General features: G+C 32.7%; 2 protein-coding genes and 2 long non-coding RNA genes across 5 annotated transcripts in view; 2 read left to right on the forward strand and 2 right to left on the reverse strand.

Moving 5' to 3' along the window:
* The first annotated feature begins 1307 nt into the window (after window positions 1–1307).
* LOC122634389 lies at window positions 1308–2688 on the forward strand. The gene is made up of 3 exons (XR_006328374.1): window positions 1308–1473; window positions 1790–1945; window positions 2655–2688. It is a non-coding gene; the product is annotated as an uncharacterized LOC122634389 (long non-coding RNA).
* Window positions 2689–2702: 14 nt separating this feature from the next.
* LOC122634387 (odorant receptor 22c-like) overlaps window positions 2703–27500 on the forward strand; it is a 46509-nt gene continuing 21711 nt past the window's right edge. Inside the window, exons 1-3 of the mRNA XM_043823284.1 lie at window positions 2703–2975; window positions 3221–3550; window positions 3668–3811. The gene's annotated coding sequence lies outside the window, so the exon portion shown is untranslated. The remainder of the gene's footprint in view (window positions 2976–3220; window positions 3551–3667; window positions 3812–27500) is intronic.
* Window positions 14794–15626, reverse strand: LOC122634390. Its single transcript, XR_006328375.1, has 2 exons — window positions 15377–15626; window positions 14794–15340 (listed from the first exon to the last, which is right to left on the reverse strand). It is a non-coding gene; the product is annotated as an uncharacterized LOC122634390 (long non-coding RNA).
* Window positions 19299–27500, reverse strand: part of LOC122634385 (neurotrimin-like) — a 244353-nt gene continuing 236151 nt past the window's right edge. For both annotated transcript variants that reach the window (XM_043823280.1, XM_043823279.1), the window contains 2 exons: window positions 24047–24148; window positions 19299–20305 (listed from right to left, as the gene is read on the reverse strand). In XM_043823280.1, the coding sequence (XP_043679215.1) occupies window positions 20232–20305; window positions 24047–24148 (176 nt within the window). In that variant the 3' untranslated portion in view covers window positions 19299–20231. The remainder of the gene's footprint in view (window positions 20306–24046; window positions 24149–27500) is intronic.

A 27500-nucleotide genomic window follows, 5' to 3' on the forward strand; every position in this document is an offset into this window, starting at 1 on the left:
CTCTCTCTCTCTCTCTCTCTCTCTCTCTCTCTCTCTCTTTGTCTCTTTCTCTTTGTCTCTCTCTCTCTCTCTCTTTTTCTTTCTTTCATTCTTTCTCTTTAGAAAAAGAATAAAAACATCTTCGAATTCCGTGCTTCTCCGAAGTCGTTGAATTAAATCCGTGTTTTACCGGTGAAAAACGTCTGTCTAATTGCAGATATACAAGCAGCTCTCACACTTTTTACAGAAAATTCTATTGAATCGTATATATCGGATTGTAACGTCGATTCGAACTTCTCTTGTGACCTCTACTTAGACAAAAAGAGAAAGAAAACGAGAAAAAGAAAAAGAAAATGAAAAAGAAAGAGAGAAAGAAAGAAAGAAAAAGAAAAAGAGAGAGAGAGAGAAAGAGTTCTTCAAGAGGAAAAAGAAACAAAAAAAAATAGTGGAAACTTGTAGAGACTTCTTTTCTGCTATAGAGAAAAAGAGTAAAAGAAAGATAGTGACAGAAAGAGAAAGAGAGAGAGAGAGAGAGAGAGAGAGAGAGAGAGAGAGAGAGAGAGAGGATGAAGGGTAAAGGAAAAAGTAACTTCAACGATCGAATCGAATCGCTAGTTTTAAACTGCACCCGAGGAAGTCCACCTCCTCCCGGTGATTGCTTTTCGCGTTTAATACGAAACAGGGCGTAAGTCAATTTGTATCTTACGTAATACGTGCCAGCCAGCATTCGCATTCTCTCTCTCTCTCTCTCTCTCTCTCTCTCTCTCTCTCTCTCTCTCTCTTTCTTTCTATTTCTTTCTCTATCTCACTTTCTCCCTTACTCTTACCGTAGGGCATGATTTTCTCGTTTATCTCCTGCCTCTCGAGTTCTTCCATTTTACCTGCCGGCGTGAAGTCGAAAGCTACGCGAAATTACAAAATCTCAGCGAAATCGATAAACTCGTCGATGAATTTTTCAACGTTAGATGGATTTCCTTCTCCTATAGTGTCACATAGAAATCAAATAATTTTCTATACCTTTTAAAGCAATCACCATTACGATATGTGCTCCCTCTGCTAGAACTTTCGATTTAGAAATGCAATGTTTCAATTCGGGTTGAACAATGGTAGAAAGATAATAACTCTAGGTTTTTACTATTGGATGTTGGTTCCTTTGTATACATTTTTTGGACTTTGACCTTTTGGAGATTATATATAAATATGAGGATAAATAAAGTAGAGAAGTAAGGGTTCGAATCTAATGTGGAACATTTGTATTCTATTCAATTGTATCAATTTTAATGTAATTTGTCTTATTTTTTTTTTTTTTTTTGTAGAAAAGAATTTAACGTAAGGATAAAAAGAAGAATAAAAAAGAGTGGAGAGATCCTATTGGTCAGTGCGACCCTCGCGTTGATAATCGCGGCTCGTTATTGGTTGATCAAATTGGCAACGTTGTTATCGCTTGGACGATACTAAATTAACACGGGATATACGTCGTCGTCTTAATTACAGGTAATTAACATATTTTTGCTTACGTACATTTCTCTCCGATGTAACGATCGATTGTCGAACTTTTCATTTACACGATGTATTATAATTCGCAAGACGAGATGTTACGTCGTTTAAGAAATAATCGCGAGAGAAAGAAATGATGCCTCATATACGATGCATTTCTCTCTTATTTTTTTCTCTCGTTCGAGGCTTTATTTTACCACGTAGATCATTTCGATCGTTTATTTTCTTGTTTTCGACTTCAAAACTATCCCTTCCGATAGATTTCAGACGTCTGTATCGTGTTTTTGACATTTTCATATTTTCCAATAAATAGATCGAAAAATCACGAATTTATAAGTGGGCCATTACGCGATGACGCAATGCGCATGCGCGATGGGCCTGTCTAGACGTGTGCCGAGTAAACCATCGCCATTTTGAGTTCGCGAGTCCTGACAGGTTGCACGAAGTATCGTCGTCCTCGGAATTACAGGTAATTAGAATATTTTTTCCAACGTAGAGCATTCTTTAATATATCAATCGACCGCCGAACACACGATTTATATATGACCGAATTCGCAAATCGAGATATTGTCGCGTTCGAAAGATATTCGCAAAAATAAAATCGGCATTTCTATGTACTCACGACGCTATTACGTCATGTTTCTTTTTTTTTGTAATTTCTACTCATATTTTCGCAATATCGTTACTTTTCTCGTTCTTAACGATGTATTAATTAATAATCTTTCATTAATTAGCCACCATCGATCGTATTTCGTATTATATTCGATTTTCATATATACGTATATATGCATATATCACGTACTATATATATACACATATACATACATATATATAATATGCATGTACACAATTTATACGCGTTATACGCAGTATATATATATATATATATATATATATATACATATATATCACGTACTATATATACATATATACACACATCTACATACATATATATATATAATACTCATGTACATAATTTATACGCATTAACGCACATTATTATACTCATTATTACGCATAAATATATACGTAATATCGCTCGTACATAGTCTATACATATATATATATATATCTCCTCCGATGGACATATATACACTCATCATATATCTTCTTATGGACATATATATATGTATATACAATTCACTTTATGTCCTATTAATACGATTTTACATTTTTAGAGTTCTAAGAATTTTACGAAGTATATCAAAGCAAGAGAAAATATATCCATTGGAAATCATTTGTATCGTATAACATATACAAATAAGTCTATCTTTTCGTAACAACATAAAGAGAGCGTAATAAGAGAGAAAGAGAGATCGATAACAATCCGCAAATAATAACAAACAGGCTATAAATCTCTAAGAATTTCTTTGAATAAGAACGCGACAAAGCAATAGAAGGTTGATTCCTTGAAGGTCAGAAGAAAATCTCTTCAGTTTTAAAGGGTCTTTCGTCGTGTACACACATACGTATCTACGTATTCATTAATTTTCTCCGAGGTACGCATTTTATATTATCGAACGTTTTAACTTTAATGTTAAATATACATATACATATATATATATATATGTATATTTTTATTTTTTTGAATATTTATTTATTTAAAAATATAGATTTAAAAATAATCTAAATAAAAGAATGTAATTAAATATTTATTAAACATTTCAATTATTTTAATTTATTTAATATCATAATAAATATATTGTTACATACAGGAAAATATATAAATTTGTATTAATTTCAGGTGATCCCGATATTATCCCGATAAAGAATCGCTTAAGTAGAGTCATTGTTTGTTCGGTAACTAAAATTTGTCGGTGTTGTATCGCGTATATATTTACTTTTAGAAACACGTGTAATTTAAATCGATTGCGTGCAAAGCAGTCATAGAGTCAGTGTTTGTTCGTCTGAAGTTTTGTTATTCTGTATTTATATTATATAAACAGTAGAGATATTCTCGAATTAGACTCAGTGTCCGTTCCGTAATAATATATATTATAACTTTTGCGTATTAGAGTCAGTGCATCAAGTAAGATGATTCACAGAATATCTACATTTCCATAGGAGAAATTTGGTTAGTAAATTTTTTCATACTTAAATAATTTTCTTATACAAAGAAATTCCTTAAATAATTTTACGAATTTTTTATTATAATATATTAAATAAAAATTTATTTTTTTTTTTTTTTCAGATAGTTGGAGTTCTCGTCCCTCTACAATTTGGATCATCAATGATTTCAACTTATAACTTAATATCTACTTACTTAATTATAAGTCTACCACTTATGTACTACGGATGAATCTTCCTTAATTTCGATCAACTACAATGCGAACGAGTGTTTTGGAGCCACCATAGAACTTCTTAAGTAGTGAGTAAAAAAATTAAAAGTCCCTCTGGTACTCGTCGTATCAAGGACGAATCGGTACGAGTTACTAGTTGTAATTTTTTAATTGATCGATATGATTCGTGAAATTCATTTGTTGAATTTGTTTTTTGTTGTCTCGTTTTATTTATTATTAGTTCAGGATCTTATCTCGTTTGAATATAGTAATACTAAGAAAATTATTTGTATATGGATATATGATTCATTTATAAATTAATTAAATTTAATTAATTAGTTGATAGTACGTGTAAAGTATATAAAATAATTTTGCATAGCATTTCGTAGACATTTCTATATATTATTACATTTATATAAAAAGTGAACGAGAAGACGTTCGTGACGAGTAGATTTTAGAATGCAAACGACAAACAATGATCACGTTAATTAATTAGAACAGTCTCTTGCATGAAGTAATAGTTCCTCGAGGAATTTTAAGTAAAACGTAAACACAGAATTTTGAAAATTTTTCAAAGTTTTCTTTTTGCATTAATAAAATAAAAACAATTTTAATTAATTAAATTAAATTTTATAATTTTTTAAAGAGCAAAGAAACAGATAGAGTCATTAGTCCGTGTTAGTTGATAAGTATAATCTTTTTTTTTAGCTTAGGATTTTTAGCAATTAATTTACTAATTCTCATTTCTCTGTGCTTCTTGAATTCTATATTTTACTACTTATAGCGACTGTCGCCATGTTAATGATACCATACGATATACTTTGCATCTCTGTGTGTGCATGTGCTTGTAGATAAATTTTACATCGTTATGGGAAATTTTTAATCGTTATATATATATATATATACACATACACATATATATATATACATAAATTTTTTTGTTTGATATTTTGATATTTAATTTATTGACTTTATGATTATTTGACTTTTTGTTTGATATTTGATTTATCGACCAGCAGTTTTTATTAACAAACAAAAAAAAGAAATTTTCCGTTTATTTATTTATCTATTTTTTTTCTTTTTTTTTTTCTTCGATGAAATGCAACGATAAGAAGTTTCTTAAGTGAGAAAATACGCGATGTCGGTTGTAATGTCTTTACGAAAAGCCTATAAACGATTTAGCGGTAATGGAAGAGGACGTATATGCCCAGGGGCATGGTTGGTGTGAGCGACCGAAATAATAGGGCAATTGTTATGCTACAGCACGGTAGGCAGAGGATCAGAATACGACGTTCTCGATAAGACACGACCCTGGGCATACTTAACGAACTTACACTTTTGTGACCGCCGGACGCGTCTACCTTTCACGATCCTTTTTCGATCGATCGAGATCTTTTTTTTCGAGAATTTTTCACGAAATTGCGAATAAATAAACTCAAAACTTGATAATTTATTACCTTTAATACAGATAAAAACTTTTCTTCGTTTCTTTATCATATATATGTATGTATGTATGTATGTATGTTATATATATATATATCTTATTTATAAAATAAAAAATTTCATATGATCTATAATATAAATAATTTTCTTAAGCTTCTTTAATTACTTAGAGATTTAATACAGGACGGACGAAAAGTTCTTAGACTTGTAGTTTTATTTGTATTTTAAAAAAAGTCTCGAAATAGAATAATCGATTATTAAAATAGCCCAGAAACTTTTGATCCAGCCTTGTAGATAAAAACTTTGTTACATTTGTTTATTAATAATATCAGTCTTTATAAAATGAAGTTTAGATTTAGGACATGTCGATTATTTTACTCTCATATCATAGGATGTTAAAACTAATTGTAAAAAAAAAAAAAAGAAAAAAGAAATCTCTCCCGAATAATATTTGTATATGTGCATAGATATCTATATTCACATATCATGTATTATTCGATTATATAAATTCGCAAAGGATTACGTAACACGGGTGTATATAATAGATTCAACACAGCTGGTCTAGGTTTTCTCGTCTCAACATCTCAAAATTACACTGTAGATTTTCATAACGTTCTGTAATTCCGACGGGTGGTCTTAAACTTTCCAACGGCAGCTTGCGTTACTGTGGTTGAGATGAGAAAATGAGAGAGAGAGAGAGAGAGAGAGAGAGAGAGAGAGAGAGAGAGATAGATAGATAGATAAAGCGACAAAGATGGAACTCACAATCTTAATTTGTTTTTAGATCAGCCAACTCTAACAAATTTTTCTTAGGATTTATTATTGCTAAGAATAAATTTTTAATTCGTTATTACGTTTTTAATTGCGTATGGATTATTTGAGAAAAAAAAAAAAAGGATTTCGAAAAAGAGGAAAGTCATTTTCGAATAAGCAAATCTTGAAAGGTCGGTGGATCCTTTGGAAACGCAAAGCAGAAACGAAATTCGGTATAGAAGATAAAAGGACGTGGTCGCTTTACGCTAGACATCCGTCGAGACCACGTTTGAAAGAACGACAGGATTACGTTTCCTTCAATTTCCTCTTTTGAGGATGAAAGGAGACACTCGACGGTGCGTGTATAGTCTCTATACTTTGTCCTATTATACGAATCGGAGATAAAAAGTTTCTAGCGCAAAGTTTAATAAGTTTAATTCGCGATACTAATGCCACAATAGAAAATTAATATACTGTATGGAAAATATTTATTTATACTACAGATATAATGTTGATAATTAGTTTTTTTTTCGAACCGATATCTTCATTTTATAGGACACTTTTTTTTTTCCTTTTTTTTTTTTTTTTTTTTTTTTTTAAGAATCTATGACCATGAGAATGACGAAGTTAATTAATTTAATTATTATTATTTTGCTTTGTTTCAGACGTTTTAATTTTCTATAATTCGTTTTCTATATTCGGTACAATTATATCGCACTAATTATTATAACTTATATTTAAAAGATATAGAAAAACTTCCGATATGAAAATAATTTATTTTGGATTATATAAAATGTGATGAAATAAAATTTTTCAAACAAGTCTATGGATTTAAAGTTACATATCGTTATGGAAGGTTAACTTTAATTTTATAATTATTGCCGGAATTTTACAGGAGAGATCTTTACTCTTAAAATCACTGCGGATTATAGAAAATGGAGATTTTCTTGTTACACGTTTAATATAAATTTGTACAATATTGGAGCGTATATGTAATAAAAGGCGAAAGAGTAAGAGGGAAGGAGAACAAAAAAATGAAAAGAAAAGAAAAGAAAAATTGTAGATCCGAATGGAATTAATTAGAGCTGGAATCTGATCACGAAGAGGATCGAACGTGCGTGGATGAGAGGTGGGGAGGTGGAAACGCGATTACAATTCCAGAATACCGAGCGAGTCAAGCCTCAGCACGTTCGGCTTCACCCCCTCGGAGGTATCGCGATTACGAGTCCGTACGGGCCATTAGCTCGCCGTTTGAAATTCGTAAACGTATTGCGGATTCTCTGACTTCCGGTAAGGGTCCATATTGCTGTTCGATGGATTCCTCACGATGCTTTCCTCTCACCGTTTTGAATACGCTTGAATCGTACCACTTTAACGCTTATAAAAGATTTATTATGACTTGTAATTATCGCGTATTCTCTTAAGAATATTCATAAATTTAACGTATAAATTAATTTCAATTTTTATGTTACATATTTAAATTGAAATATCGAAATTAATTACGTCCGAATACAGGCAACATTTTGTTATAATCGATAACCATGAGATCTATGTGTTTATCGGTAAAAAACTTTTTTTTCGAGTTCCTGTAGGTATGTTACTCTTTAATATACGCTTGTACGAACAGTAGCCTATGTATAAGGGGTTATAAAAGATTTATATAGAGATTTATTAAATTTTATTTATCTTCAGGCACAAAAGTAATAATGATCTTTTAAGGAAAATATTATGGAATAATTATTATTCGTTTGTCAAAAGGAATATTTGCTTTAATAATCGTTTGAAATTGTTATAATTCGAAGCTCGCGATTCCTTTGTCGGCTAACGTCCAGCCCTTTCTTCCAAGTTCGTAACCGGATTGCGGATACTGTCGGCAAACTGCAAGAACGTTCCTAAGGTTACTTGATTGCATGGATTCTCTTCGTTAAATTCGCACCGATAAATGTGGTTTACGTTCTACAAGTATGATTCCTTCGGTACTCGTCGAAGATATTCGAAGCATTCGTCGAATATCGAGAACTCGATGATATTTCGATATGAGATCGATTCGATATCGAGAGACATTTATACTATTTGAATACGAGTTACTCAATTTAGTGAGAAGAATTTTCTGTTATTATATTCGTAGATATTAAATAATAGGAAATATCGATGAAGCGAGTGACGTTGGTTTTAAAATAAAATAAAATAAAATAAAATAAAAAAGAAAAGAAAGAAAAAAAGAAAGAGGAAGGGGCAAAAAAAAAGAAATAACTCTAAAGTTATTAAGGTAATAATTCTAAAGATTAACAAGTCGTTTTACTCGTGTTACTTTTTTTTCAATGGTCATCGCACGTCACTAACCAGACGTTTCTCATCGGTTTAAATCGGCTTCTATTTTTCAGAGAAATAATGATAAACGAGCGTGAGAAGCTCGTTGAATGCATTAATGCGAGAATAAATCAGAGCGCGAGTTTCGCGCGATATTAAATTATCAGATTAAATTACAATTAATGAAATCTCTACTCGGTCTATTCGCACTTCATATCATTGTTTAACGCACGTACTCGTAACAACGACATGACTGCGTATTATCGAGGAACGTTTCATCACTTCGAGTGTACCTGTGAACTCGTAATTTTGCGATTTGTTTGTTAAATATGTACTTAGACGTATTAAAAACAAACAAAAATAATCAATCAAATAAGTCTTGTAAAAAATCAGTTTTTTTTTTATATTAGATACATGTATGTGATATTTATATTAGATATATTTTATATTAGGTATATGAATATTGAGACAATTGTTGATTATTCTCTCTCTCTCTCTCTCTCTCTCTCTCTTTCTTTCTTTCTTTCTCACAGTTATTATCAATAAAATATATTTTATTTAGAATTATATTTAAATCGATTGTTGAAATAACTTTTCGACGAATAGTCGAGAAGAAAAAACGTCGTCGGAATTCTTAGATCTGCGGTAAATCCAACGAAGAGCAAGAAATTGAAACGTCGTAGACGTGGAGCGAGCTTTCTCCTTTTCCCGAACGAAAAACTTTCTCATGAGTCAAGAGAGAGAAGGAGAGTTTCGTTACGATGGTACTTTCTTCTCGGTGTGTATATATATATATATATACATACACATATATATGTATGCACAGATATATGCTACAGAGACAACATCCTTTTTACTTCATTTAAAAGAGAAAAAGATTTCAATATCGGAGATATGGTCTTTGCATGAACGCATCTTCTTTCTCTTGTCATTCTTTACAAAGAGATTCTTTTACAAAAAGAAAAACGGAAATGAAAAACGAAATGAAAGCTGATGGAGGATCAAGGGGGAATGAGAAAGCGCGGGGGAAAAGGGAAGATTTTGAACATTTGCATAAGGGAAAAGGAGAAGCATCAGAGATTTCATGTGTGTGTTGTGTATGCGTGCGTATAGGGGGTGAACGGAAGCGGGCGGGGGGTGGGAGAGGTGGTGGATAGAAGGGTGGGAAAGAAGATTGTTGGGAGAAATTCGAATCTCTGAAACGTGCCAATGCTTCGATTTGTTCATAGTGGACAACTATTGCCGAGTTATTCGAACGAACGTGTTGTTGAAACGACTCTCTGAAAGCTTTCTTAGTTGGCATCGTCCGACACGTTTGCTCGTAATGTTCGAATAACTTTGTTTGTACAAATCGACTAACGTACATACGTCGAGAGAGAGAGAGAGAGAGAGAGAGAGAGAGAGAGAGAGAGAGAGAGGGAAATAGCTAACTTCGAGTCGAGTCGAGTCGAGTACTCTTCGTCGAGTAATCTCGCAAACTTTCAAACATGATGCTCTGCCGCGAGAAGACGAGTGATTTTCGAGTCGAGCCTTTATTCCTTTCTTTTTTATTTTATTTTATTTTATTTTAGTTTTTTGGTTTTTTTTTTTCTTTATTTTTTTCTTTTTTTTTTTTTTTTGGTATTTCGTTCTTTTTTGTTCGTTCTTTCTTTCTTCTATCAGAATCGAGATAACGAATCGTCGTCCTCTCGACCGATTATATCGATCGGTCGATCGGCACGTACGCGACGACGTCCGCTAACTTTTCTTCTTGAAGCTTTTCCAATCTTTCGGAAACTCTGACCGACCCTTTTTTTGACCATTACAAACTATATTATCATCAGCTTCTTATCTTTATCCGTGACATTTATAGACGATTTTCGAGCGTAGTGAATTATGCGATCGTTAAATAACGAATAGGAATCTTTGATAAATAAATCAATATCGTAAAGGCTATTATTTTTATCTTAAGCATAGAGATATATTTTGAAAGGAATTTTCGAATAAAATTGTTATCTATTTATTTATTATTGATTTTTTCTTCTTCTTTTTTTTTTTTCTTAATTAAATGAAGCGTCAATTGTCAGGATTGATGAACAAGTAGTAGAAAAAAAGATAATATTATCACGTCATTGATCTTATAGCGCAGTAGATTAAATAATAGTTCGTAATTAATAAATTCGTTCACCGAAATATTTCGAATTTCGAGATCACACAGGAATTAAAATCAAGATGGATATGTATTCGTTGAGTTAGTATATCAAAGAAAGAGAGAAAGAGAATTAGGGTGACCTAGAGGGTTGGCCAGCGGCTATGAAACGTATTATGAAGTAACTGAGAGAAGAAAGAGAGAGAAAGAGGAGAAAGAAGAGAAGGAGAAGGAGAGAGAGAGAGAGAGAGAGAGAGAGAGAGAGAGAGAGAGAAGGAGAGAGAGAGATAGAAAGAGGGTGAATTTAATTCATAATCCAGCACAATATACCAGTTTGCCGGGAGCTTCGAAGCTCATGAACCTTTCACCAAACCCTTTTCTTCCTACTTCGCAAGCTACCTACCTAGCTACACTCCGAGAGGATTCACGAAAATCGCTCGGTTAAAACGCCATGGAAAGAACTCCAACATATTCGGTTCGTTCAAGAGTACATTCCACGTAAATGTCGGACGTTTAAGTAAATATCTTTCCTTCTTGGAAAACGTTTTGACTACGGAATAACTGAGATTTTAACATCGTTGCTAGAAAGATGTTTCTATTTCCGGTAAAGTAGACCGATTCTCTGTTACAATTAATCGTTCCGTGTTTCTCAAAGAAATGAATTCTTCGTAATACTTTTTTTTTTTTTTTGCTTCTTCCTTTTCCTTTTAATCGACTTTGTTTATAATAAAAATAATTTTATCGGGAAATGTATTGATCGGTTAGAAATTATTATCAAAGGAGAAAGAAGAAGATCGGAGAAAAGAAAACAATATAATTATTAGGAGTAATTTTCTTAACAAAAATCTTATATTTTCTCGTGATGAAAGGGTGAATTTTTTTTTTTTTTAATTTTTTTAATTTCTTTTTTTTTTTTTTTTGAGAATTTTTGTCTGCGAATAATAATGCAGTCACGTGCGAAGAAGCATCTCGCTTGTTCGGTTAATTTTTGAAGAAAAACTTTGGTTAAATGATAACCTCGAAGATCGGCGCTTAAAACGGATAAGCAAGGGCGGTGCATATAAGACGAGAACTCTTTTATTTAAAGTTGTAAAATTGCTGATATATTATTTGCGATAGTAAGGTAAGTGGCAGCACGCCGAACGAAAGTCGTGGTTGAACTTTCCAATCTCAACTGGAATCTTAAATTTGCGTATGGCTCGTAAAACGTGAGCCGTCAAACTCCCGAGCGATTTTATGGATTGTAACGCGGTCCTTCAGGATTTCCGTACTATTCTCTACTCAATGTTCCTTCCTTCCCCTTGCTTCATCCTACTTTTTCTCGTTCTCTTTTCCTATTCATTCTTTCGTTAACTTGGTTCTTTTTTTTTTTTTTTTTTTTTTGAGACTCGTGAACATAGATGCTTTACAAATTGACCAATAAAGTTCACGGTAATATCGTGATAAGCTTTGAAAAGATAAAAATTTATTCCCTATACTTTTTCTTCCCTTTCTTTTTTTTTTTTTTTTTTTTTTAATAACAAAAACAGAGGTTACTTCAAATTGATATATTTTTATTGGAATGTTTTCAATGATACGTTATAGGGTTAACCCATGATTATTACGAAGAAAATATTTTTTAATAATAACGAACTGATAGCAAAATCATTCAATTTCGAAAATGTCGATCCTATTAATGAGGGCTTTGGACGATTAATTTCTTTTTCAATCGACTTTTAAGAATTTTTATTGGAAATTTGAAACAATTTTTTGTAATAAAAAAGAAAAAAAAAAGGAACTTTCCAGAGAAAAGAATGTTCGAATTTAGTTATTATAGACCTCGACGATATCGCGAGTTTAAGAATTTAAGAGGATCGATTCGTGTAATGTAAAGAAATTAATGGGAAAAGAATATCGTGACTATCGTAGCTAATTAAATTAGGCCCGTCCTTTTATTCATTGCGAATCGCCGTTGAAATAACAGGTGTAATCAAGGTCTAGCCCAATCCGGTTGGTTGCACGACTTTTCATTAGAGTTTGCACTGAAGGTTCGGCGATTTTGTACAATGCGAACGGCCAGATAATCGACGAACTTCGACACAATGCTTCTATCCGAATCATCCTTTTCCGATTCGCATTGTCTTCGTTAAAGGAAGCATGCAGCGTGTTCGCTTCGAAAATAAATGATAGGCAATACGAAATCGTTTTTATTTTTTCCTTTTTGTCTCCTCGCCGTGAAATTTTCTGCCTTTATTTAGACACTACGTATATGTATATATAAATTTTAATTATTTTATTATTATTTTTTTTTTTTCACTAAAAGAACCACGTAATAAATTATTAATTACGATGAAACGTTATCACACCGTCATATTTTTTCTCCACTTTTATTACGTATTTCAGAGATTATCATGTTATTCATTAATTTTTTAGAGAAAGAGAGAGAGAGAGAGATAGTAAAGTTAAAATGTAAAATCCATTTCGTTTGAGAGAAATTGGACAAAACAGTTTCGAACGTAAAAGATCTACTTTTTCGGAGCGTGCGTATTAAAATTGTAATAGTGGTCGAACAATAAAATGTTTCAATCGTAATCGCGATAACGACGAGCTACCCTTCTTTTTTTTCTTTCTTTTCTTTTTATTTTTTTTTGATTGCGATCGAATGATTTTTGTTGGAACATGTCGGAGGCATGTCTCTGCCTTCATTCTTTTTGTTTCCTTTCGTTTTAATTTTTTTAGTCTCCTCGATGAAAATATTTTCGCGTCTGATTATATAATAAATTTAATAATAATTACATCGTGTATTTCATCGTATACGCGAATGATGGAACAATAGGGGAAAACAAATCGAACGAAATCACGAAATCTGTTTAATTGAAATGTCATTTTATCCGCGATCGAGATTATTCCCAATTATATCGCGTACTAAAGCTTAACGCTAATCATATTAATAATCGTTTCGTAAACAGTAAAATCATCGTCACGGCCGCGAGCACGCTCGTAATAATGAATTAAAATCATCGGTTGCATTATCAGAGAGAGGGACAGAAAGAGAGAGACAGAAGGCGAGAGAGAGAGAGAGAGAGAGAGGATTCATTAGTTACGCCGCAGAACCGTCTGTTTTATCTGCTTATTCGTTAAACCTCAATACAATCGGTGATCGTAGATTGCATCGAGATTTATTGAAAATTAAGCATTACTGACTGGAAAATAATGATTTTTATGGGAACAATCTCATTTCCTCAACTCGAGAATCCTATTAATTGGATATAATTAATGTTTCAAATTTGACTGGTCATTATCGATCGACGATATAATCCGAAGTGATTACAGTTAATAATTTCAATATTTTTACATATTTTTAACATCGTAATAATATGGATGATAGATAATTCGATTAAAAGGTCGAAATTAGCGTCAAGTAAATATCTCGTTTCTTTGTTACTTTACAATATTCTTGAACGTAACTTTATTTTACATATTTAAAATAACATAATAATACTTATGTAATTTAATTTTCCTTTTTTTTTTTTTCTTTTTATTTCAAGAAAATATCGATATTATACGACCATATGAAATATATTTTAATTTCAATGAAAATTTTTACATATGTTTAATAAATTAATCTCCGATAGTCAATGAAATCCTTCTGTCGTTCTGTCGACCTTCTCGTTACGTAAAGTTAATCCTCGTTTTAGTATGCTACCAGCGAGTTGCCTGTTACAAGATCGCTTCAGCAATAACTGCCGAAATAACCTCGAGCGTTTGATATACTCCAAGCCCTATCACCTTACCAGAAGGTATCCTCTATTCAACTTTACGTACCTATAATCACCAGGACAAACATATCGTCCTAACCGGTTCAATCCTGCGATCGTAGATAAGACCACGTTTCTCTCAGGATTTTCGACGATCACTCTCACGTTCTCCACATCTCTTTTTCATTCTCTCTTTTACGAACTCAGCAGCTTCGATGAACATGCTAAGATTACATGACGATACAAAAAGAAAAAGAAAATAACATAAGAAAAGGAATAATAGGATCCTTGTATTTTGTTGAAGAGAGTATATATAATTTTTTTTTTTTATCGATAAGAGATGCACGCGATAAGAATAGAAAAAGTATCATTGTGTTCCTTTTTTTTTTCTTTTTTTTTTTTTTTTTTTAAGATTATTTCTTTTCCAATGAAATTACGATATGAACGAGATAAAATATTTTTAATTTGAACATATAGATCTTAAAGATAAATCATAATGAAAATTTTCTTGAGGATAGAATACAATTATTTCATTCGATAAAAGTATCATAAACAAGATGGTACTTACTCTTTGATTATCATTTCGTTAGTAAAAGGTTGGAAAAGCTGTAAATAATTATGTAAATTTGTTGGGTAAAGGTTAGTATAAAATAAATCACTCGTATTAATCTTTGTGGCAGTAGTTGCACGCCAAAATTTTATTACATATGTCGGGTGTACTTATAAGAATCTCTCGTCGCTATATCCATCCCATCTCTCTCATCACTTTGCCTTACTCTCGCATACGTTCTTTTTTTTTTTTTTTCTTTATCGTAACTTTTTTTTTTCTTTTATAAATAACAACATTCAAATCAACGGCGCGAAGCATAATAGTGTTTATAATAATATATCATGTCACATACAATATATGTAATATATGTATATAATGATATATCATTACTTCGATACTCCTCCTTAAAATTCGTATATTTATATATTTATATTTATATTTATATATATATATATATTTATATTTATATTCATTTATTTATATATTTATATTTCCGGTGTATTATGTATACATATATACCTTCCTGTTAATTCGTTCCTCTTATACATTTAACGACTAGACGGGCAGTTCGTGTTACGTTGATTCGTTAATTAAAAGGCTAAGGATGAAAATATTCTCGCTAATTATAAGATTTCTTTTCTCTTTTATATCCATCTCTCTCTCTCTCTCTCTCTCTCTCTCTCTCTCTCCCTCCCTCTACTCCCTTCTCTCTAACTCTTTCTCGCGTTTTTCTGGTACTCTTTTTTTCTCTTCTCGTTTCTTCCATTATTTATTTATTTATTTTTTATTTTTATCTTTGCCTTTTTTTTTTTTTTTTTTTTTTATTTATTTTTAACGTAAAACGGCCATTGACAGAACGACACGGCAAGCTCTACATTTAAAGGTATGGACGTCGTGTCGTTCTAAGATCGAAACTTAAATCTACGTAATTTCTCTCTCTTTCTCTCTCTCTTTCTTTCTCACGTTCATTCTCTGTCTCTCTCTCTCTCTCTCTCACTCTTTCTCTCACTCTCTCTTTCTCTCTCTCTCTCTCTCTCTCTCACTCTCTCGCTCTATTATCGCACACTTTTAGTTCCGTTATTAACTATATACTCCTATGTACAGGATCCACAGATGACAAGAGGATAAATCTTCTCCTCATTCTTCGTTTTCTTGTGCTTATTTCTTTTTATTTATTTATTTATTTATTTATTTTTTTTTTTTTACGTATTTTTTCTTTTTTTCTTTTTTACTCACTCAAGCCCACATTCGAAGAATTTATCCTATTTTACGTGCAAGTTCTTTTTCTCTTTTTCATTTTCTTTTGTTTTGTTTGTTTGTTTGTTCATTCGTTCGTTCGTTCGTTCGTTCGTTCGTTTTAGTTTGCGACTTTTATTTCATCTCGACGTCATCACGTCTCCCTTATCTAGTACAAATTACGATTAGCCTGACGAAAATCGTAGAAAGTATATTATATAATAAAAATACGAATGTGAGCCTGAGTGAAATGTCCTTTTTTGTTTTCTTTTTTCTTTTATCTTTTACCTTTATTTTTTTCCCTTTTCGACTCTCTCGCTTTACACATACACACTTTCTATGCGAGTCGTAATTATTACTATTATAGTTACTATCATAATTATTATTATTATTATTATTATTATTATTATTATTATTATTATTATTATTATTAGTATTAGTATTATCATTATTATTACTATTATTATTAATCCTATTATTACTGTTATTCATTATATTATAATAAATCACGACAAAACGATCGAGGATCGAGAGTCGTGGCGTTGTCGCTTGAGTGGCGTATTCGATCATGCATTATTATCAAATGTTCATATAGAGAAAGAAAGAAAAACGAAAAGGAAAATAACCTGACGAACATGAAAATTTTTAATGGTGGGAGGAACAAGAAGGATTGAAAAAAATTTGGTGTTATCTTAGATTGCTTTTTTTTTTTCTTTTCAGATACCGAATAATTCACAGGAGTTGTCCTTAATACAACCAGTACCATTCTTTAATCCCTTCTTTAATACTTCGAGCTATGCCGTAACATCAACTCCTTTACGCGGAATACCTTGACTTCTCTCTCTCTCTCTCTCTCTCTCTCTCTTTATCTTGAACCTGTTGCTTTAAACAAGATGTACCTTGAATAATGGATATTCCTAAGTAGTTCCAAGTCAGCTTAATCCGGCGCTCGTTTACCTCCGCTCGCGAAAGAGCTACGTTTCTGTCTGCACTGCGCGTTCGCGGTTTAATTCCCTCTCCTCGACTAATTAACATACGCATTAATTAACCTCCACCCACCACCTCTCCTTTACCAGATCAGCTAACTCAAATTCAAACGGATCGAAACGTTATTTTATCAATCATTGAAGCAAATTTCAATTGATAAGACTTGATCAATGAATTCTCCTTAATTTAAAATATTGCTAAAGGAAACGATCTTTCGTGGGATTAGTAAATGTTAAGGATCAAAATTGAAGGAATAAATTATTGATCGATGATGTAACATCCCTTATTTTTCTTTTTTACATCGCTACCGTTGGTGATAATAAAAGTTGCAGAAAGTGCAATTACGTGTAATAAATAATCCGTACGCCTTTCAAGCGATCTTTCTTTTACCATTTAAATATATATGTACTACTATTTATGATATCAAGAAGGCCATTTACACGAAGGAATCAACGAAATTCAAAACGATTAAAATTTCAAAGAAAAAAAGAGAAGGAAAAAAAGGGGAAAAAGAAATAGAAAGAGACAATGACATTGCGATAATTCTCAACGAATTATGGAAATGAAACTGACGAGAAAGGAGGAGGACGAGAAGGAGGAGGAGGTGATGGTGGTGGTGGGGAGGGGTGAGAGGGGAATAAAGGGGGAATAGAAAGAGAAAAAAAAAAGGAACAATATTAACAAAAATATGCTGTCGTGGGTAACTTGAAATACTCGTAGCATCGCTAAAAAGCAGAGAGATGTAACTAAATTTTCATTTTTCCGCTCGAGTGAACTCGCGCCCGCGTCCTCTCCTGTTCCTGCTCCTGCTCCCGTTCCCGTTCCTGCTCCTGCTCCTGCTCCTGTTCCTGCTCCTGCTCGTTCGTTCGTCCGTCCGTTCGTACACGTGCGCGCGCGCAACACGACGTGACTTTAATTACGTTCGTCGAGGAGTCACGGATAACACGTGCTGCATCCCCGTGCCAAGATAAATCTTTATGTAATGCACGTATTTTTCTCCTCTTCCTCGTTTTTGCTAGTGGAGGGGGTGCCAGTGGTGGCAGATTTCCTGCGTGAAAACGGGCAACCGGGACGACGGGCGTTAAATAATGCGACAAAACGTGCAACGAAAGTACCTCGAGGGACGAGTTCTATGTTCTCTCTCTCTCTCTCTCTCTCTCTCTCTCTCTCTCTCTCTCTCTCTTTGTCTCTCTCTCTCTCTCTCTTTCTCTTTCACACTCTGTTTCTCTCTCTTTCTCTTTCACTCTATGTATTTCTCTATGTATACATATGTGTGTATGTGTGTGTGTGTGTGTGTGTGTGTGTATGTGTTCGTATTTTGCGTGCAGACAAACATTCTACGAGTTTTGTTTTACACGGGTAAAGCACTCTTACGGAAACTACCCTTGGGAGAAGGGAACAAAGGGCTAACGGAAGTGACACTTTCGGAACATAATCGGTAGGTGTTTTCAAATGAAGATTAGTTTACTTGCTGCTTGATTTTTTCTAATGCTTCTTGGTAATACTTATCTCTTTTTCTTTTTTCCTTTATATTTTCTCTTTTTATAATTCTCTATAAGAATGTTATTATTATTATTATTATTATTATTATTATTATTGTTGTTGTTGTTGTTGTTATAGTTGTTAAAAGTAATTATTATTAGTTTGTTACGAGTAACTCGAAGATTTAAATCACTTCGTCAAGTATAAGTTTGACTTTTCCGTAGCTGTGAAAATTTTATACTAAATTATAGACGATCCAATTGTTGATATTGCGATGATTGATATTAAGTGATATTTACAAGAAAATGACATAATTGTTGACATAATTTTTTTTTTTAATCCGAGTAAATCTGCGAATGAACGAAAGAGTGGTGGAAATTGTCGAGTAAAAAGATTTCGTTCGAGATGTAGAAGAAATGATTGCAATGGTAAGGATAAGATTTGGATAGCCTCTTTGGATAAGAAAAAGGGATGTCTGAACGTCAGCTCTTTAAAGGTAGTCTTCGATCGAAGATTCGTGCAAATAATAATATTCTGCTCTTTAATATTCATTCGCTATCATCTATCTCTTTCTCTCTTTTTTATTCTTACTCTTTCTTTTGCACGTTGTACTTTTCTCCTTCTTCATTTCTTTCTTTCTTTTTTTTTTTTTTCTACTTCCGTTAACCTCTTCACGTGAGAATATCGGACGTACGAAATCTGACGTTTTAATCTCAAGTATCCAGATGGGTTCCGTGATTTCGTATATGAAAAAATAAGGAGTAAATTGAGAGAGAGAGAGAGAGAGAGAGAGAGAGAGAGAGAGAGAGAGTTAGAGTGAGAGACAAAGATAGAGTCGTTTCTAATAAAATACTTGAAAGAAAATCGATGCCAAAAACAATTTTTATATTTAATAATAATAATAATAATAATAATAATAATAATAATAATAATAATAATAATAATAATAATAATGATAATGACAACAATAACAACAACAATAACAATAGCAAGAGAGGAAATAATTTCATCCTTGAAGTTTCAAAAACAAATGTAGGACGTTTGCTTTCGATATATTGCAAATGAAGAAAGGATAAATTGTTGACAAAACTTTCTATAGCAACATGATACAATAGAATATAGAAATATAAATAGAGAATCGATTCGCACGTAAACGACCTTCTCTCCTCGCTGTGCTGATCTGTGGGGGAGGTTCTGTTGGCGCGGCATGAATATTTGTTTTTTGGTTTTTTTTTTTTCCTTTTTTTGTTTTTTTTTTTTTTCTTCATTTACTGATACATTACGGCGTTATACAATATTTTACATTGAAAGCGATAGTCGTTGCACTTTGTGATTTTCCATTAATCGTTCGTCTCGTTTCGTTCGTTCCTGTTTCTTTTTCTTCTTTTCTTTTTGCTTTTTTTTTTTTCTTTTTTTAATTTTTCATCTTCCTCATTGAACTCTCGTTTGCACTTACTTCTTGACACGCGTAATCAAATTTCATAATAAATCTCGTTACATATTGATTTTCCTTTTTCATTTTCCTCTTCTTCATCTTCTTCTTATTCTTTTCCTTCATCATCTTCTGTATTTTTTCTCTCTTTTTTTCTTCTTTTTTTTTTTTTTTTTTTTTTTTTTTTTTATACGACACTAACTACTCGGTCAGTCTTTATGCCTTTTTCGTGTACACGTCTCTCTGTGTATATTTCTATGTGTACGTGTATTTGGGTCTCTAATCTCGTGTGTACGTGTTTCTTTTTTTTTTTTTTCTTGTTAACTTTTTATTTTATTTCATTTTATTTTCCTCTGTTTAACGTAATCCATAATTACAGAAAAACGGACGTCGGTGTGGTCCTTCAGCATTTTCGAACTTATCGAATAATCGTCGTCATGATTAGGCTCAGTGCTATCGCTGCACCTGTCGTCCCGATGCATATTGCAGCATCTAAAAATGATAAAGCATATAACATGATTAGAGAAAATATCTTTATGCACGTTTTACCGTTTAAAAATTGTTTATTACATGGAGATAAAAAGACCGTAGAAACTTTTTATCGTTATTATAAATAATGGACTTAATTTTATTTGAAAGTCTAATTTTTCAAAGCCTTTATATAAATTACAGTTATATTAAATACTCCGTTGAAATTAATATTATGGATTAAACGATAATGTAGTAATACGCGTATTTTCAAAACAACTTAAATTTATTTTCTCGAGTAAAAGAAGAGTAAATAAAAACAATGGGAGGGTGGGAGGGGGGGGGGGAGGGAAAGGAAAGAGAAGGAGGGAAAGAGGAAGAGGAGAAGAAAAGCTTTTCGTCGAAGAAAATGTCGAAGCCAATTGAAAAGACTCGAGAGGTCGTGCGAAGACACGCTTTTCCCTCTTATTTTGATGCAACCACCCCCGTACCCACCCTTAAGCTATCGTCATACTCAGATTCCTTTTTAGGAGAGTCAGGAGGAAGGTTAAAATAAGGAAAAGAAAAAGGATAGAAAAGATGCGAAAGTCGAGCCGGAAGTCGGTTATTCTTCCGCTTCGTTCAAATCCTTTTCTCTCTCTCTCTCTCTACTCTCTCTCTCCCTCTCTCTCTTCCTCTCTTTCTCTCCCTTTCTCTATCTTTCTCTCTTGTATATTCAGCTATTACTCGCTTCGAAAAAAGCGTATTTCCAGGGAGGTTACTTCTTGCTTTCGCTCATCTTTTCACTCATCTCTAATTAGCAATGAGAAACAAGGCAGTCGGCGCGAGCGCTTCCCGTCTCAGACGAATTAATCCTATCTTCCATTTTCTCGTTTTTTTCAACGAGAGAAAGAGAGAGAGAGAGAGAGAGAGAGAGAAAATTGCTCGCCTTCGCTATTTCCGTCTCATCTTCTTTTTCTTCTTCTTCTTCTTCTTCTTTTTCTTTTTTTTCTTCCCTTTTCTATTCTTTCATCGTATTTTCTACTTAGGTACGTCGTTCCTTTTTACATTTCATTTTTTACTCGTAGATAAATTTTTCTTTTCGCGTCTCAAATTGATCTTCCAATTTGTATAGGCTAATGTAGTTCTTATTCTTATTTTTCCTACTTTCGAATTAAAATGTTCGATCGAAATTTTAATAGGGGGCACTCGTTAAATGGATTTTATTGCCTTTTAAATCGAATGAAATCGTGAGAAATACTTTTATATATATCTTCCGTTATTAGCCTAATCTCTATGTTATTATCTGATATGTGTGTGTGTGTGTGTGTATGTGTATTATCGTCGAAACGAGGCTAATTGGCGATTCGTAGAAAATGAGAGGCAAGTTCAATACTATCAGCTTATTTTCTCGGTCGGTTCGCATCTATTTCAAATAAATGAGAAATTTCGATGTTTTGGGAATAACGTAATTATCTTGAACTATTTTTCCTCGATTGAAACACATTACGTTACAAGATTTCGTAAATTTCGAAGAATAAAGTTCGTTCGATAATAATTATCAAATAAATTAATAAAATGGGAGAAAGATAAGAAATTATGAAATTAAAGGACCTTTGTACAGTTACGATCAATCTAGATATACCATACGTTGACTCTAACAATCAATCGATCGATTTAATTAATTAGCCTATAATTAAATGTTCACAAGATTTATATAAAATGCGAATTATATCGATAAATTGCAAATAAGACAGTTTTATTTGATATAACAAATTCTTGTAAAATATTTATTTGTACGGGCTAACACAAACATTTTGGAGGATACGAAAAATAGAAAGAATTATGCTATAACTCTTTGTTAACGTTTGCACTTCGGCACAGGACAACTCATAAAATAGAAAAGTTATCGGAAAGCCATATTTTTTGAAAGTTATTGAATGTTTCTACATTCGCGAATAGCGAATCGTACGAGAAACACAAAGAAGCTTTTTTTTAATGAGATTCGACGTTGGACGTGTCTCGAAAACGATTAATAAAATTTATATCGTGACTTTTTTAGGCGTATCTCGAAGTGTTTAATAAAAGTTTTCGAAAAATATGACATTCCGTTGGCTCTTCCTACGTAGAGAAGATCGGAAAATTCAAAAATTAAACGTAACACTTTGTGTCTTTAACTTTAATCGAACGTGAAGATTTAATCAACATTTAAATCTTTTTCAATGATGTCTGGTGAAATGAACGGATACAAGTAAAGGAAACGAAACAAAACGAAACAAAGCGAAACAGAACAAAACGAGAGAAAGAAAAAAAAAAAGGGAAAAAGAAGAAGAAGAAAAAGGGAAAGAGCGGACTCATCATCGCGAATCCGAGCGTCAAGTTGTAAAAGCTTGGGAAGCAAGTTTCGACGACGTCGCCCTTGTACACTTTTACCCTCTTCATTTTCGATTCTCTCTTTTTCTACACGAAATTACCTACTCTCCGAGGGCCATCGTGATCGTAGCCATCGTAATATAAAAAGTATGTGTATGCATGGATATATATATATATATATGAAAGAGAGAGGGAGAGAGAGAGAGAGAGCAAGAAAAAAAAGAAGAGATAACTATCTCTCTCTTTCTCTCTCGTTCACAAAGAAAGAGAGAGATAGAGAGAAAGAGAGAGAGAGAGAGAGAGAGAGAGAGAGAGAGAGGACGGATTTTCACACTTTGCCATTATGCAAATTCCTTTTAAAAGAAACCACGGGAGTGCGACGATATCGATGCCGAGCTCGGGGAGGGAGGTTGGGGTGAAAGGAGAGAGAGCTGACTGTTGAAAAAGGGTACGGGAAAAAAATGTAAGCGAGGAACGAAATATCCGATAACGCCCGGAGGCCTCGTGAAGGAATTTCTGAAGGACCACCGGCCGAGTCAGACGTAAAATTCACTGAGCCGAGATGGTGGATTCCCTGTCGTTTTAAATGCCACGAGAATGATCGGATAAAACCACGAGTTCGCCTTGCGAAACCAATGGCATTTGTTTCCTTTCCCTTCTTTGGCTAGTCTCCTTTTTTTTCTTCTTCTACTTTTTTTTTTTCTTCTTCTACTTCTTTTTCTTTTTCTTTTTTTTTTTTTTCTCATTGCATTTTTCTATCTCTTTCTAACTCGTAGCTATTTTCATTCAACGAAGGATTTCCATTGAACGTCGACTATAGTAAGGGGTTTGCGAAGGAGGGCTGCCAATGATCGAACTTTTACCCCTAACGATCCTTACCCACTCGTTACTTTGTCCCGATATCCGTTACACTCTGTCAGCGCACTTCTAATTGGCCGAATAAGATGCAACGTGGTGAACAAGTAAGCCAAAAATCAATCGATTTTATTGGCTTTTCTTTTGAATGGAAGGAATTAGAATTCGTAGATTGGATTAAAGGGCGATTAGATTGGTTTAGTTAAAAGGGATAGTTTTTAGACTCTTTCAGAGAGGAGTGTTCGTGTTGTCTGTCTGTCTATCTGTCTGTCTGTCTGTCTGTCTGTCTGTCTGTCTGTCTGTCTGTCTATCTATCTGTTTTTATGTATACGTGTGTGTGTGTGAACGTCTATTTTTTCTCGATGATATTGTCAGGAATAGGATTTTAAAGTTAATCTAATTATTTTCATATTATTCATTAGTTTTTTCCTTCTTCTTTTCTTTTTTCCTCTTCTTCTTCTTCTTCTTCTTCTTCTTCTTTTTTTTCTTTTTCTTCTTTCTCTTCTTTCTTTCGAATTTATTTCTTTGATTTTCTTTCTAGATAATTACGAGACTTACCGTTGTCGTCAGAAGGCCAATTGTAATTCCTTTTCCTGTTCAAGTCGCTCGACTTTTGTTCCGACTTTCCGATCTCGTTTATGTTCGACTGAAACTTGTTACCTGAAACGTAGAAAAGAAAATTATTAACGAATACGATAGGATTATATAAGAAACTATTGCCAATTAAATCAATTATTATTCATTAACGTTTAAATAGGTATATATATATATATATTTTTTTTTTTTACGTTCAAATCATCTCTTATAAATATTTTTTTTGACGATCGAAATGTTAAAAGAATAATTTATAGATCAAAAAAAGAAAAAAGAAAGAACAAGGATTGAGAAAAAAAAAAGGATAAAAAATTATTTTTCTCCCAAACAGAAGGATTAGTAAAATTCGTAGATACGTTCGTCGTCCAAGACCTTGACCGAAATTGTTTGTTTGCGAACATTTTAATGCGGTATGTCTGGCAAACGCGATAACTAGTATGCTAACTAAAGGCAAACACAATACAGGTGAGAGTACACGATGTACCTTGTTGTCATATCAGCTACCTATGTAGATGGCGGACCTTGCAGTTATCATATTGCACAATAATGAGATCCCAGCGTGTATATGTTACGTGTATACGAGCAAACAACGCGTTTAACTACACCGCACATGTGTGTGTATATATATATATATATATATATATATATATATACACACGTATGTGTATGCATCAATGAAAGAGATTAGAAATTTTGATTTTGGATAGGAAAGTTTGTTGACGATATTCAGATCGAAAGAATTTTTGATTATTATCTCTTTTTATCACTAGGCGGTAGGCAAAGTAAAATAAATTTTATTTTTACTCGTTCGTTTATAAGTCATTATTTATTATGAAACAGCTTCTTGTAAATTATTATTCAAGCTTGTTGACGAATTTTTGTTTTTATTCCGTCGTTATTATTCGGAGCCACGTGTTAATGTTATGAATTTAATGGGTTGCGTATCATTTCATTCATTATATTCTCATATTATTATTTCGAAATTTAGGTAATTATGTGCGTGTAATCGTTATTTCATTCTTTTTTCTTTTTCGTTTTCTTTAGAGATACATATATATTGAAATGGTTTAGAAATATCAGGTCTCTACGAATGTAGAGTAGAGTATTATCAGGTTTCATAGAATAGTTAATATTCCAATAATATATGCACGTAACAACATACGTACGTAATAACAACGTCGAATACAACTTATAATTAGTTACCAGTACATATATCGTCGGTATTATTATATCAGTAATTACAATATTAAGAAAAAAAAAAAAAAAAAAAAGAACAGATAATACGAAGGAACAATTGATTATCTATTGAAATCACTTAAGATGATTAAAATTATTAATTTAACGTAGTCGTGTCGTTCGTATCCTTGATACGATTATGTTTGCTTCTAAAAACACAGTTCGAAGTTTACGATTATATTTTCATTCGTAATAATTATAATTCGACGTTGTTTGAAATTATAGATTTTCCAGTTAAATTTTTTCAAACGTTTGTCGTCAGTTCGCGTTTATCAAGAGTATCAAATCAATTTTTGGAAAATAGGAAAAAAGCTAGGCAAGAGTATGAGAAGAGCAAAGCGATGCTTTGAGAGAACAAAGAGACCCTCGAGTGAAGATGCTCCGAGCGGTGTTACGCCTAAAGTGGGCGGTAAACGTGTCAACTGGTATGCAAACGACGAGTAAACACAATTCCCTTATCCCCGGGCGCTACGGAGTCGTTGTTTTCACGTTGCTCTTGCTCGACGTCGTGACATGTTTGTCGCTACAGAGTCCGGCCAACTCGAATCGAGTAACAGCTGATAACGAGCTTCATTTAACACCTTCGCTTCATAATTCCACGCTTCGTATTCTCCAATGCTTCAAATTTTCAAAACGTTCCTTCGAAACTCGTTATTGATTAATTAATAAAAAGCAAAAGAGTTGAAAAAACTGGAATACCGTGCCGCAAATCGTAACAAAATTCACGATCAATATTTGTATATGGAAAATACGGGGTAGCTATAGCAACGCAATATTTTCTGTTGCAATATTTCTTTTTTTTTTTTTTTTTTCCCATTACGGCATGAAGAAGAAGAAGAAGAAGAAGAAGAAGAATGGGAAAACGAGAAAAATAACAAATACGCGAAAGGGAATAATTTTTTATCATTTTTGCCTTTCGATTTTTCTAAGTAATAATTTCATCGATGTGAACTTTTGTTTTCGTGTGAATGATTAAATATAAAAGATAAAAAAAAAAAAAAAAGAAAGAAATGAAAAGAAGAATAACCGAATAATTACGAGAAAAAGAGAGAAAGAGTTGCGTTACATTTAATTTACAGGCAGAAATTTATGAAATCAAATACGACAAAAACACGTATTATGCTAATATTGATCGACAAACACGGAGTAATATTAAAGATGAATATTTTTAATTGCCAATGATTATTTAATACTTCATTTGAAAATTATTGAAAAATATTATGAGAAATAATTTTAATGTCAGAGTTCAGATCACGAAAATGTTTGATTATTTACGAAAAAATGAATTAATATAATATTATAAAAAGATATAGCAAATCGACGTTACTGAGTGTAGTTTTATAGGATCATGTTGCGTTAAATGAAAAGATGAATTTTAATTTGTAAATTGTAACATCGAAAGTTACGTAGGGTGATTGTTGGAAGGGAGAACGAATTGCCTAGGGATCTTGATGATCGGGTGGAATGAAAGGGTTAAGCATCGCCGTGGGAACACGATCTTAGGACAATAGCCTATTTCGGACGAGGTAATGGACGATCTCGCGTAGAGACTGCCACGAGCGTTATGTAACAGTACCTACGGTCCGATAGTAGAGCCAGTATAGGGTAGGAAGGGTATCCCTAGATCGACAAAGGGATACACACCTACGAACAAGGAAGCGAGAGAACGATCAAACCTGACAGACGTATGCAAATCTCGGTCAAACATTGGCACTTGCGATGACGATGACGATGACGATGACGATGACGATGACAACGACAACGTTCCAAGGCCTTAGGAGATACCATACCTCCGATGTTTCCTTCCTAATTTGTATGCTCATCTAACTGGTACTATCTACGAATCACATTGCAAACATTGTGATTAAATATCGAATATCTCGATCGTAATCTTTTCTTTTATTTCTTAACGAAGATATTGTATCTCTCGTTATTCAAAATTATTTATCAATAACTCTCTAAACGTGGAAATTTTTGTTATACGAAATTGTATTTATTTATTATTTTTTTTTTTTCTTTTTTTTTAAAGAAAGTCTCGAGTAACGTTGGAATAATAAAATCTAATACAAAAAAAGATCATGAATGAAGACGTTCGGAGTGTTTTTAAATTACTTGAGAAACGTTCTGATAAGAAGGTAAATGGAAAATGACGAAAAAGATTTTCCTAAAGAAAGAAAAAAGA

This window comes from Vespula pensylvanica, chromosome 14 (assembly GCF_014466175.1).
Source record: "Vespula pensylvanica isolate Volc-1 chromosome 14, ASM1446617v1, whole genome shotgun sequence".
Lineage (NCBI taxonomy): Eukaryota > Metazoa > Arthropoda > Insecta > Hymenoptera > Vespidae > Vespula > Vespula pensylvanica.